Raw genomic sequence first — 14,727 nt, forward strand, 5'->3', positions numbered from 1 at the left:
TCTTTCAGATACTAGTCAAAAGATGGGGTCAGCCAGAAGTGGACTTGTTCGCAAACAGCCAGAACACAAAGGTAGACCAGTTCTTCTCGCTAGATCCGATGAATCCGGGGTTAGCTGTGGACGCATTGGTCCAGCCATGGACATTCACGCTAGCATACGCTTTCCCGCCATTGCCAGTCCTACCAAAAGTCCTGCAGAAAATAAGGGCAGAAAAACTCAAGGTGATCCTAGTGGCTCCACTTTGGCCCAAAAGAGGTTGGTTCGGGGCCCTCATCAGTCTAAAGATAGATGGGCCAATAGCACTTCCACCGGTCAAAGACCTTCTCTACCAGGGGCCAATACTGCATCCAGATCCCGAGAGGCTACACCTAAATGCCTGGCTTCTGAATTCTCAATTTTGAGAACTAGAGGACTATCAAAGAGGGTAATTAAAACATTACAAAAGAGCCGCAAAACGGTTACTAATTCTATTTACCATAAGATCTGGAAGACGTTCATCACATGGTGTGCTCCTGAACAACCTAACCCAGATAAGCCAAACCTAGCCAAGATCCTGGATTTTCTACAAGATGGGCTAGAGAAGGGTCTCAGACCCAGCACCCTCAAGGTACAAGTAGCAGCCTTGAGCTCCTATTTTGACCAGTCTTTAGCGGAACATAGATGGGTAAGAAGATTCATGACGGCGGCATCCCGCATATCTCCAAGACCCATAAATATAGTTCCATCCTGGGACCTGAATATAGTCCTGAAAGGACTTACACTGCCACCGTTTGAACCCTTATCTTCCATAACCATGGATAAACTCGCTTGGAAGACCACCTTCCTAGTAGCCATAACAACAGCCAGAAGAGTGGGTGAACTACAAGCCCTATCAATCAATGAGCCCTACATGAAGATTCTTCAAGACAGGCTTATCTTGCGATTAGACCCATCCTTTCTCCCAAAGGTAGTCTCCGATTTCCACAAATCGCAGGAGATAATTCTTCCATCTTTCTATCAAGAACCAAAGGATGAGGAAGAGGAACATTTCCATACCTTGGATGTTCGAAGAATGGTACTCTATTATCTTCATGCATCAGAGAAGTTTAGGAAAGATCAAAATCTGTTTATTCATCTTCTCGGCCAGAATAAAGGGAAGAAGACTTCCAGATCCACAATTGCAAATTGGATAAAACGAGCAATCCTGGAGGCTTATCAAATTCAAGGCCTTCCACCACCAGGAAAGCTCACAGCCCATTCTACTAGAGCAACAGCTGTCTCCTGGGCCGAGAAAGCCAGTGCTTCCATCGAGCAAATTTGCAGAGCGGCTACGTGGTCCTCGGTCCATACGTTCTCCAAACATTACAGGCTTGACCTGATGTCAAAAGAAGACTTAGCCTTCGGAGAAAAAGTCCTTAGTGCTGTAGTCCCTCCCTAAAAATTACTCTTGGGTACTGCTCCAGGTGTGCTGTCGTGGGGGGTTACTAGAGAAAATAGAATTATTCTTACCGTTAATTCGGTTTCTAGTAACCCACCACGACAGCAGGAGTAATCCCTCCCTTTGCTTAATATACGTTCTGAAAAGAATAAATATAATTTGAAGCATTCATTCTCCTGTGGTCCTTTATAATAACACTGAAGGGAGGATGAGGGAGGGGTTATTTAACCTCTTGTCATTTCCTGTCCCTATTAGGAAAGGGGTAACATCCTCCAGGTGTGCTGTCGTGGTGGGTTACTAGAAACCGAATTAACGGTAAGAATAATTCTATTTTCTGTCCATGTCAATAGAGGTCATAGAACTTGAATAAAATAACCAAAAATTATGTCACGAGCCTTAATCGTGTGTACTGTGAATTCACCAATTGTGATTAGCGAATTGGAGCCAACCCACAAAGAACTGTCAAACCATAAAACTCTTTCGAGGGGGCGATAATTCAGATTATTGCCCCTTACCCTTTAAATGCTCCAGTTGAGATGAGAATATCCACTTTACATAAAAACACATTGATCTTATCAGGATTTTACCTGGGTGGTGGCCACATTCGTCCCATCGGTGACTTCGACAGTCATATTATAGCTGGAGCGCAGCTCGGCATCCAATGGCTTAGCAATAACAATCGTCCCTACTCCTTTCTCGATGTCAAAAGCACTGTCCATATTTCCTCCTATACAAAAGATGAAAATATTGTTATAAAAACTTTATTTTCACAAGTTTCCACATGTAACTGTATGAGCTATTTGATATAAGTCTGTGAAAATGGGAAAACGTGACAAGTGTCATTGGGCACTTATTATGGAGTAATTTGATCAAAGTAGACGTCTGGTCAGGTCAACATGATTGGTGGCCATCAAAATAAGAAAACTGATATTTACTTAACAGCTATGGTATGGAGAAGTTTTAGGTGAGAACCCTCTCCACAAACCCTGTCCCATGGTATAGAAACAATGGCCCATGACCATGTCTCCAAACATCACACCCTAACATCTCAGGAACCTAAGCTTCATATCAATAAACACCATCTTTCAACCTTGAGTATTGCACATGGCTCCAAACTAGTTCTGAAATGCACCACCATTTAATTTTATATAGCTTTGTAACATAGGGCCATAAGGCGGCACTACATGGCGGAGTGCCTATGGCATCATATCGTAAAGTAGATAACATTTCCATTAAGTGACATGTATTTTTTTTTCACCGAAAAATTTTCAAAGCTTCTTTAAAACATAAATGCTCACCAAATTCCTCATTTGAATAGTAAAGTGGATTTTCCATAGAAGTTAACAGGAAGAGGTTTCAAAGTATTCTTAGGGTATGTACATGGCGTCTATTTTAGGCTGATTTAGCTTGGAATCCGCCAGAAAAAGCGCTGCAAATGCGCTCCATAAAAATGAGCATAATGCAGAGAAATGTCAAAGTGACATTATTGTGCACAGGTCCCATCTTACGCCACACCTTTCAACTGATCCAGGGATTGGAAATAGCGATGAGTGAGCGTGCTTGGATTAGGTGTTATCCGAGCATGCTTGTGTGCTAACCGAGTGTCTTCGGCATGCTCGAAAAATGTTAGAAGTCCCCGCGGCTGCATGTCTCGCGGCTGTTTAACAGCCGCAACACATGCAGGGATTTCCTGTTAGTTAGGCAATCTCAACATGTGTTGTGGATGTTGACCAACAGAGAGACTTACAGTCGCTCGTACATAGTATTCGAGAACGTCAAAGTAACTCGGTTAGCACCCGAGCATGCTCATCACGTTCATTCATCACTATTTGCAAACTCTTAAAGGGAACCTATCACCCCGTTTTTTAAAAATTAGATAAAAATAGTGTGAAATAGGGGCAGAGCTGGGCTTTACATTAGGGCCTTTTTGGTGCCTTTACACCCCCGTTAGGCTGCCGAAATACCTTTGTGAAGTGGCCGTTTTCTGCTGTCACTCAAGTTGGTCAGGTCGGATGGGCGTGGTCACAGCACTGTTTCTCCCCCAGAAACCTGCTCATCATTACGTTGGTGGCGTAGTGGTGTGCGCATGTCCAAAGCGAAGATCCACTGCCCAGGAGATTCAAAACAGCGCGGTCTTCGCTATTCGCCGTTTACCGGTGGGCGCAGCCATCTTTCCTGTGGCCGCGCGTGCGCAGATGGAGCGCTCTGCTGCCCGGGGCTTCAGGAAAATGGCCGCGGGATTCCGCGCGTGCGCAGATGGAGATCGCGGCGGCCATTTTCCTGAAGCCCCGGGCAGCAGAGCGCTCCATCTGCGCACGCGCGGCCACAGGAAAGATGGCTGCGCCCACCGGTAAACGGCGAATAGCGAAGACCGCGCTGTTTTGAATCTCCTGGGCAGTGGGGATCTTCGCTTTGGACATGCGCACACCACTACGCCACCAACGTAATGATGAGCCTGATCTGGGGGAGAAACAGCGCTGTGACCACGCCCATCCGACCTGACCAACTTGAGTGACAGCAGAAAACGGCCACTTCACAAAGGTATTTCGGCAGCCTAACGGGGGTGTAAAGGCACCAAAAAGGCAGTAATGTAAAGCCCAGCTCTGCCCCTATTTCACACTATTTTTATCTAATTTTTAAAAAACGGGGTGATAGGTTCCCTTTAAGAGATCAAATAAAGTAACCTTGAAAGTATAGAGTAAAAGAACCCAGCAGCGGAGCCACGGCAGAAGAGCCGGCGAAGCCACTTCAGGAAACAGACTGCCTGCATTTGTGGTTTTGCCTGGGAAAACTCTGGGGGGTGCACATACCCTTCATTGAGTTTTTGAGAAGGATTTTGGGACAGAATTACTCCAAAAAAAAAGAAAAACTCCTAAAAAAAATTCCATCTAGAAAAGACTTGGGTCCTGGGCTTTTGTCCACATGGAGTGTTTCAAAGAGATTTTTTGGACTTGGAGTCTACCATAGGCTGTGTTCAGACTGAAGTTTTTGAAAATTGAAAAAACATTTTTTAGCAGGTCCACTCCAAAATGCTTGGATAACTTCCTACTAATTTTTATCGGAAATCCATTTTGCTGCTAATATGAGGTGGTGTTAAGCATTTTTTTTTAAATAAGAGGTGTTGAAAAGTGTCTGATGGAGTAAAAACTTCATGTCACTTCTTTAAAGTGCATCCTGATAAAGTCTACTCCAAACTAAGTACTGTTAAATTAAAGGGCTGTAAAAAATGCTCAAGGGAAAAAAAATGCTCCAAGAAATTAAAGACATTTTTGTCCAGGCCAGTGTCATTAGTTGTTTTTTTAACATTTTTCTTTTGAAACACAACTCAAAAACACACAAAAGCGAAGTCTGATTGTAATTAGTTGATATTCTCTAAATTTTACTTAAACATTTCTTCTGGCAGTTTCAAGTTATCTCAGTGACCAATGTGTTTTTTTTTTACTTTAACAGAAGGGTACCAACAATTTTGTCCATAAATCTTCATACATACTTGTATAATTCCGTAATAATGCAACCATAAAAACTGTTGACCTGACTGTCGAATCAGACATTGACTTACAGGATAGCTGCCTCCACAAGGTGGCAATAGTAAGAGCACACTCTATAGGATAAAATTAAACTAATTTGTATTTTTTTTTTTTCCCATAGAGCATTGCCAGACTCTATACTCTGCTGGTCTCCTTAAGGAGAGGTAGTCCTATCAAAAGTTACTACCTATTGGTCTGTGAATGAAGCAGATCAGGGGGTTACATTATCTTGAGTCAGGAACAACGAGATGTTGATTTGTATAAACTAAGTACCAAATATATGGCTGGAATTTGTCATCGGGGCATCAAATAGGGGTCATCTTCCGGGAGCCCAACCAAGGTGACCCAAGGGTCTAATTAACATGTGAGAAGGGGGTTTCCTAAGTGTTCTGAGTGGAGAGGTTATGGAACGTCAGATTATACAGTTTCTACATAATAGGTGGCACAACGTCTTATTCCGAGTGTCGATATCCAGAACAGATCTCCAAAACAGGTTTGTAATTGGACTTTTGATTCATTAGACGTCGTTCCACAAAAAGTCCAACAGACAAGGTAGGAACGGCCCACACACTCCAGACTACCGTAACTTAGCATGGCCCAGAGTGGAAAATGTCTCACGGTCAACAATGGATGCCCTGGTTATTTCTGTCAGCATCTAGGAATGAGGAAAGTTGATGAGAGAATTCCATTTTTTACACAGGAGACATTCTAGGTATTCCGGGGTTATCTTAAGAAATCTGACACAAATGGCTTACTGAAAGAAAAATCTATCAAGTCCACAAAAAAGCGGCTTTTTTAAGAAATCTGTCAAATTATGAAAGAAAGCACAAGCGGTAATGTATTGTATATGTTGACATTGATAAGGACAAATCGCCTGCTGCATTCAGGTCTTGGCCTCCTGCTTGGCCCTTATTATGATGAACAACTCCACAGTTGACAATGTCGTATATTATAAAAAGTGCATAAAAGTTCAATAATTAAAGGAATTGTCCACTTTCTCCAGAGTAGCCAACTCTGGTAACATTTCAAGGAGACTCCAAGAAACAGGGGAGATATTTTAGACATCTGCTAGAAGTCTTACGTATTCACTTCTCCCCATTCTCAAAATTCCATTAGTTTGGCTTCAGGATTTTGTCCTTGGTGGTCATGGGAAATGGAAGAAAGCTGAAGAATGAGGGAGAAGTTGGCAGATAAATGCCTGGTCTTAAGTCTGATAAGTTGTCGTTTGGACTCTGGATTGGAACCTGTAAAAGGATAGAGGCTGGTCTTGGGTCTATATAGAAGTTTGAAACCATGGGGGAATCTGATCTTATGTCTAAAATAAATGTTGGGGCTGATCTGTATTTTTAAAAGGAGTCTAGTTTAGGGAGTTCTGGTCTGGGGTCTCTATTTTCAGAATATATGCAATCCTTTAAGGGGATCTATATAAACAGAAGAGTAAGGCCTGGGGTCTGCCTATGGGGATGTTGTGACGCTAAAGTGTATATACAAAGGGGTTTGGTCTGATAGCTCTATAAAGGGCATGTCCGTGTAAAGAGGAGTTTGTAGTTCATAACGTTATTATTTATTAGGGGGTCTAGGATATATTTATTTTCAGGCTTTTTATGTTCCTTTTCAGAATCTCCTTAATGAATCTTCTCAAATGGTGGCAATGATGACTTTTGACAATTTTCTCTTTCATCAAACAAATCCTTTGATGGCTAAGATATCTCAGGGTGGTCCTGCAGTTGGGACCCCTGATTGTTAGTGCTTATATCCCTGATAAAACAAAGCAGCATAAGCATAATCAATAGGGATCTATATAACATACAGAAAATAAATATTCCCATATGATGGACCGATGGAATCTCCACTTTTTAATGCTACGTCACTTATGGGTCCAACATTTTCTGAAGAATTATTTCCTAATATCCTAATCTATATTTATAGTGAACTTCATTTTTTTCATACAAATGCTGATTAAACATAGCTCAAATATTAAGTCACCATTAGAGGGAGATTACTGTAGACTTTTTATACACTGACCTCCATATAAAAACAGTATACAATAAGCCTTTGGGTTCCCACAAGTGGTGGCTGTTCGCAGTAAGGATTTAATTGCGTAACTCTTTGTGCAGTGAATCGGAGGCTTGTTTGAGAAAAATGGAGCTCAAACCACTATAAAGGAATTTTGGTAAATAATTTTGAGGAGAAAGTTAGACCTATAATTGACCTGGCATTTAAAAGAAGAGGTCGCCTTTAACAAGAGGTCAACCTCCTAGGAATATTTATTCCTTCTTATCTACAGAGTGCCTCAATGTTCTATTAGTCTCATTTGTGTGTTTGGTTTCTAATGGCAACCCATTAGTCCACCAGGACCTGAAACTTCAAAGGATTTTGGAACATTAAAAGCCAGAGGGTATCCTAGTGTTAGGAGCTTGGCATGTTGATGGCAAGGGGCCATCCTAAAGTGCTAGGAAGGTCAACAATCTTGGGAATTTGCTGATAAGTGGGCAAAGATCCCTGGATATTAAGAGTAGAGGATTAAGGAACATACTAAACTGCAAGGAGCTTCATGGATCTTGATTTTAAAAGGACATCCTAACATTCGAGAAGCCTTAAAGATCTAGCCAGAGTTTGTCATAAAGTGATAGGAACATTAAAGATCTTGAGATGTTGATGGCAAGGGGGCATCTTAAACTGCTAGGAGCATTGACGATCTTGGGATGTTGATTCTAAGAGGTCATCCTAACGCATAAGAAGCCTCAATGATCTAGCAAGAGGGTGTCAAAGTAATAGGAACCTTTAGAACCTTGGCATATTGATGATCTTTGTGGCATTCTAATGTTCTTCAACAATCTTGAGATATTAATATGGAGGCAAGCAAACATGCTAGGAACCTCAAAGATCTTGGAAAGTTCATAGTAAGGGAGTTTCAGACAGTGATAGGAACTTTAAGGATCTTGAGATCTTGTTGTAAAGGACCATCCTTAAATGCTAGAAGCTTCACAGATCTTGGTATATTGATGGCAAAACCCAATGTAAAGTGCAAAAGCCTTGAGGGTCTTGACATAATGGTAAGAGGGTGTCCTAAAGTGCTAGGAGCCCCAAGAATCTTGGGAAGTTCATGGTAAGATGTCATCCTAAAGCCAGTAACCATATGTAAGTTAAACCTCTCTTTTCAATGTGTATCACTATTTTAAAGATTATTTTCTATAATTTCAAAGTTTGAGTCAAACCAGAATCTTGATTACTGGATTCAGCAAGGCTGTAATTACTAGTTTAAATAATAATTACACAGGAACAAAAGAGGGAGAAGAAAACACAGATCTAATCAAAATTATGCAGATTAATCTCATAAAATAATTATATTTCATTCTGCTTAGCACATTAAAACGATGCAGATGAAAGTTCCCTCATCTAACTTGATCGTCGTTACGGCTGCCGAAGTAGAGAAAACTTATTTTGCCAGTACTAAACTTTATGAGGTTCTCCAAACTTTAGCCCTTTAATCATAATTGCTTCTTTGCTGCTCTAAAAGCCTCAGCAGAGGAAGCTGACATATGGGCTTTGTGGGGAGCACATAGAATTTTATGGTGTTCTCATAGCTAATGGCTTCTGGGATCAAGTCTGAACAGGTGGAAGGAACTGCTGTAACACTGATTCCACTGATGAAGGACACGGAGGTAAAAATATGAATTTGCTGAAGTTTTGAAATAAAAGTTTAGTAGTTGAGTCATTGCCAACGTAAAAGTTTCAACATTTTCAGGGGCTGATTGTGCCAGGAAATTCACCCATATCGTGGCAATGTAACCTTTTCGTATTATTTAGTAGGCTATCATCAATTCACTGCCCCAACAAAGGACTGTATACAAACATAGACTGGAGTACCCATCCATTAGTTGCCCCTATAGCAAGGTCGTAGGGACAGGTGATGCTTATGCACTCGATCTTAAAGCAAAAATGAGACAAAATCTCATAAAAACATACCATTATTAGAAAACAGCACAAGATGGGTGTGTGGTTTAGTTTAAGACTTTACATTCTGCTCTACGGTTTACTAAGCACTGGATCAAATATCACCATAACCTTAGACTGGCATTGGCAAATCTCCAATGTCAGACGCAAACCAGAAACAATAATGCTACAGTTTCTTGAAAAACCTGACCTTTATTCCTAATCAGATGCAGTCTTAGGATAAGTTCAAATCATGTTTTAGCCACTTTTAGTCAAAAGCTCCATCGGGGCTTCCAGTTGAAACCCTGAAAAATGGGATTCGGTTATATCCGCCAATGTGGCCGTCGACTTTAATAAAGCAGATAGTCATTGTGTGCTGTTTCATCTAATTTTTAGGTACAGGGGTATAAATGGCGGGCAGGAGTGGCAATTGACCTGTGCACAGCCAACATGGGGGCGCCATTGTGCCGTCTACTACGGCAGTCTGAAATGTTCCACAGATGAAGGAATTTTGCTGCCCCATGTGAATTAGTTTTGTCCATTCTCCAAGATAGTTGTCAATCTGACAGGCGGCTCAGGAAACATGTAAAAGGATGGCCCCCTGCATTCAATTGTACTTGTGTCTTTAAGGTGCAAGCACAATTGAATCTCTCTGACTGCTGTCACTTCCAGGTCAGGGTGACACCATCAGTATGATCAAATTACCTGATCACGCTATTGACGTCACTCCTGCGCCACAGAAGAGAATTGTAATTAGGTAGTTTAGTGCATAATAGTGCTGAAGAAAGTGAAGTTTTATGAGGGGGATCTTGTGAGGGGACAGTATGGGGTAAAAAAAGTGCGAAGGAGAAAATCTTGTGAGGGGAAAGTATGGAGTAGAAAAGTTGTGAGGGGACAGTATGGGGGGTGTGAGTAGACATTATTGGGGAAAAAGCGTGGGGGAGTAAAATGTGATGGGACAGTTTGGGGGAAAAACATGTGAAAGGGGAGAAAAGTGTGAGGGGACAGTATTTGGGGAAAAGCTGGAGGGAAAAAAGTGTGAAGGGATAATATGTGGCAAGGGTGAGAGGGGACAGTATGGGAGAGAAAAGTGTGAGGAGACCCAATGTTTTACATAAGTTAGAGGGGCCTAACCGTATTAAGATCCTCAGAGGTTGTATATATGGACATGTGTCAGACCCACTAATAATGTGTAGGACATAAAAAGGAGTAGGTCTTATACAAGAACAGAATGGCAAACTCTCTGGCAACTGGTTCTTCTCAATATTACACCCTTGTTTCAGGACAATCTAGTACTGATTCATCTCAATTACAACGGCTTGCAAAACAAAAGGCACATAGAACTTTAGCCTAATTTGGAAGTCCCAGAGAAAAGAGAGAATTGTGCAGGTTGCCAAAACCATTGAAAAAAAAGAGTGCATCATCAATATTTGGGCCCAATAACAGTCATTTTGGCTGTCCATAAATACAGCTATGCTCAAAAGTTTACATGTCCCGGCACAATTTTTGCTTTCTTGTCCTTTTTTTCCGAGAATATGAATGATAACACCAAAGCTTTTTCTCCACTCATGGTTAGTGGTTGGGTGAAGCCATTTATTGTCAAACTACTGTGTTTTCCCTTTTTAAATCATAATGACAACTCAAAACATCCAAATTACCCTGATCAAAAGTTTACATACCCTGGTGATTTAGGCCTGATAACATGCACAGAATTTGACACAAATGGGTTTGAATGGCTACTAAAGGTAACATCCTCACCTGTGACCTGTTTGCTTGTAATCAGTGTGTGTGCAAAAAAAGCTGAGTAAGTTTCTCGGATTCAGACAGACTCTTGCATCTATCATCCAGCCACTGACATTTCTGGATTATGAGTCATGGGGAAAGCAAAAGAATTGTCAACGGATCTACAGGAAAAGGAAGTTGAACTGTAAAAAAACAGGAAAGGAATACAAAAAGATATCCAAGGAATTGATAATGCCAGTCAGCAGCGTTCAAACTGTGATTAACAAATGGAAAATTTGGGGCTCTGTATAAACAAAACCACGGTCAGATAGACCAACAAAAATTTTGTTCACAAATGCCAGGAAAATTGTTCGGGATGCAAAGAGAAACCCACAAATAACATCAGCTGAAATACAGACTCTATGAAAACTAGTGAAAACTAGTATGTGGCTGTTTCTAGATGCACAATAAGGAGGCACTTGAAGAAACATGGGCTGCATGGTCGAGTCGTCAGAAGAAAGCCATTACTTCACAAATGCCACAAAGTATCCAGCCTACAATACCCAAAACAGCACGGAGACAAGCCTAAAAACTTCTGGAACAACGTAATTTGGAGTGATGAGACCAAAATGTAACTTTTTGGCCACAGCCATAAACGTTACATTTGGAGAGAGGTCAATGAGGCCTATGATGAAATGAACACCATTCCTACTGTAAAGCATGGAGGTGGATCGCTGATGTTTTGGGATGTGTGAGCTACAAAGGCACAGGAAACTTGGTCAAACCAGAATGAAAGATGAATGCAGCAAGTTATCAGCAAATACTGGAGGCACTCATCAGCCCGGAAGCTGCGCATGGGACGCAAGAGCAAGAAAATGCAAAAAATTTCAACCTCTGATCATTGTAACACAAGTTATGACGCAATGGGGAAATGGGGAAAAATGTGAAATGTTTTCAGTTATCTCCTATATTAATAGAGACTACTGCTCACCGCTTTCCGTATGCCTGTAGGCCAATGGAAAGAGCAAGAAAACACAAAAAATTTCAACCTCTGATCATTCTAACACAAGTTATGACCCAATGGGGAAATGGGGAAAAATGTGAAATGTTTTCAGTTATCTCCTATACTAATAGAGACTACTGCTCATGCTCACCGCTTCCCGTATGCCTGTAGGCCAATGGAAAGAGCAAGAAAACGCAAAAAATTTCAACCTCTGATCATTGTAACACAAGTCATGACCCAATGAAATGACAACGATCCAAAACACAAGGCCAAGTCGACCTGTCATTCGCTACAGCAGAACAAAGTGATGGTTCTGGAGTGGCCATCTCAGTCTCCTGACCTCAATATCATTGAGCCACTCTGGGGAGATCTCAAGCGCGCAGTTCATGCTAGACAGCCCAGGAATTTACAGGAACTGGAGACTTTTTGCCAAGAAGAGTGGGCAGCTTTACCATCTGAGAAAATAAAGAACCTCATACACAACTACCACAAAAGACTTCAAGCTGTCACTGATGTTAGAGGGGGCAACATACAGTATTAAGAAATGGGGTATGTAAACTTTTGATCAGGATCATTTAGATGTTTTGGGTTGTAATTTTGATTTAAAAACAGAATACACAGTGGTTTGACAATAAATGGCTTCACCCAACCACTAACCATCAGTGGAGAAAAAGTTTTGGTGTTGTCATTCATATTCTCTGAAAAATGGCCAAGAAAGCAAAAATTCTGCAGGGGTATGTAAACTTTTGAGCACAACTGTATATCAAGAAATATAATCCTTGTATGCGGAGTTGCAACTATCTTGGAAACACTGACATGAAATACTGCAAGCTGGATCGCGTTATGAGTCATCTAAGAAAATGATAAACCAAAAGTGTTTCTTCATTTTGAAAATCTACAAGCAATATTGGATTAAAGATTTATAAAGAATAAGTCTTTCTAAGACACTGATCTCCCTAGGAGCATTACTGGTTTCACCAGCCATGTATGAATAATAATAACTGACAGTCAAGGTTTTATTCTAAGAAAAGACAAGAACTGTGTAGCAGAATGACCCGGGAATATCTGGACAGAAATACTGTAGATCCTTTTATTGAAGCCTTGAAGGCGTGGTACATGCTGGCTTTCTATGAGGAGGTAACTGTAAATCTGGATGTAGGTAATGCGGCTGATGTGATTTATCTGGACTTTTTAAAGGTATTTGATGCTGTACTAAACAGCCTTGGGGGAAACTATATGCAGGTGGGTAAAAAATTTCTTAAAGTACAAGGAACAAAGATTCGTAAAAGGTACATTCTCTAAATGTGATAAAGTCAGCATTGGGGGCAGCAAGGATCAGCAGCGGGGGGCACAAGGATCACTGTTAGGACCTATTCTTTTTCATCTTTTTATTAATGACCTTCTGGATGGGATTTAGAGTAACCGGTCAGTCTGTCCTGTTGGATAATAAAAACTGACCTTGATAGTACAATATTATAGAACGATCTGGATAAGAATGGGTAAAAACTTGGCAGACGAACTTTAATATTGATAAATGTAAAGTAATGCACTTGTGATGGAGTAATCCTATTGCTGCACATACATTAAATGGAAGTATACTCGGGACTACAGAACAGGAGAAGGACAGGGGATTCTGGTTCCAAGTACCAAATGTCAGGCAGCAGCTGCAAAAGCAAACAAGATTTTAGGGTGTCTAAAAAAGTTATAAATTCCTTGGATCTAAATCTATTGTTACCCCTCAGTAAATCACTGGTGAGGCCACATCTGGAATACGGGATCCAGTTTTGGGCGCCACATTTTAAAAAGGATATTGTAAAGTTAAAGTCGGTTCAAAGGCGTCAACTAGATTATTACAAAAACATTGCAGGAAAAGTATGCTCAGCCAATGACTGTCAGAGGCAAGTCACCTGCGACACTAGTCACTTCTAGTGAGTCAGGATAGTCAAGGAGGCCAAAGTCAGAAGCCAGGAGGTTAGGTCATAAACAGAAGGAAATTTAAAAAAAACTGACCGTCACATCCAAACATAGACTAAGTGTGAACAGGTGCAGAACCTAGAGTCACCAACTCGTACACAGTCAAATAAACAAGGCAGCACACTGCAGCGCTAAAACATGCAAACATGAAACATGAGATCGTTTAGCGCATAAATTGGCCAATTCATGTGTACCTGGTAGCCACATTAAGGCATCTCTCAAAAGCGTAATCAGGTAACATTTTGAGGTCAGAATACCAGGAGGATAGCAGATCAGAGCAGAAAAAGTTAGACAGATGGTCAGAATGAAGTCCAAGGGCAGGCGACAAAAGATCAACATACAGAACACAAGACACAGAAAGAACAAACCACACTTAGCTGAAGGTATGTGTAGCAGAGGTCTGGGAAAAACAGCCCAGTTAAGCAGCCAGGAAATCACCTGGGATAATGAACACTTGGAGACAGCCAGCACCTCCAGTGTCAGATTGGACAGCCGAGCTGTCACTCAAAACACTGACAGCTCAGCATGCCCCTGCACCAGACTGGACAACTAAGCTGTCAATCAAAGCACCAACAGCTTCAGCACGCCAATGTACCAGATTGGATGGCTGAGCTGTCAGTAACTACATCCCAGACACACTGAGGGGTAGAACCGTGACATCACCACTGTGACCAGTGATCGGTTGAGATGGCATTTCCTTGCTTTTCTGGTGCGTCAAAATTAAACCAAGAAATAGAGACCAGGAAAGTCTCAGCTTTTTTTTAATTTTTAGACAAGATGTAATGATTTAACAATTAAGACTTGGGTTTTCTGGGATTGCCTATAGGCCATATACCTTAGATAGCCTTCAGCTTAAAGAAGCCCTCCTCTCATCACAGTTTTTATCTTCTTAATATATTGCAGTCATCATATTATATAGCAAGGTGTACTTACAATTGCTCATTTTGACATTCTACCCAGTTAATTCTTCTCTTTTCCATTAAATCTATGACATCACTTGATTGAAAACTGACTAGCTGAATCCTTCTAAGCTCTGTATAGACATGGGAAGTCTCTTTTCCCTGCATGAGTCATCATTAGAACTACAATTCTACTTCACTACAGAGTCCCTGGCATCCCAGCTCCACCTCCTCTTCAACTCCTGGCCC

The 14,727-nt window shown here is 41.2% G+C and overlaps 1 protein-coding gene across 8 annotated transcripts in view; it reads right to left on the reverse strand.

Annotated features, from left to right (window-relative positions):
* The window catches only part of FAT3 (FAT atypical cadherin 3), a 711,071-nt gene that overhangs the window by 175,295 nt on the left and 521,049 nt on the right, over positions 1-14,727 (reverse strand). For all 8 annotated transcript variants that reach the window (XM_077298543.1, XM_077298546.1, XM_077298544.1 and 5 more), the window contains one exon: positions 2,005-2,144. In XM_077298543.1, coding sequence (XP_077154658.1) covers positions 2,005-2,144 — 140 coding nt within the window. The remainder of the gene's footprint in view (positions 1-2,004; positions 2,145-14,727) is intronic.

The sequence above is a fragment of the Ranitomeya variabilis genome, chromosome 3 (assembly GCF_051348905.1).
Source record: "Ranitomeya variabilis isolate aRanVar5 chromosome 3, aRanVar5.hap1, whole genome shotgun sequence".
Classification (NCBI taxonomy): domain Eukaryota; kingdom Metazoa; phylum Chordata; class Amphibia; order Anura; family Dendrobatidae; genus Ranitomeya; species Ranitomeya variabilis.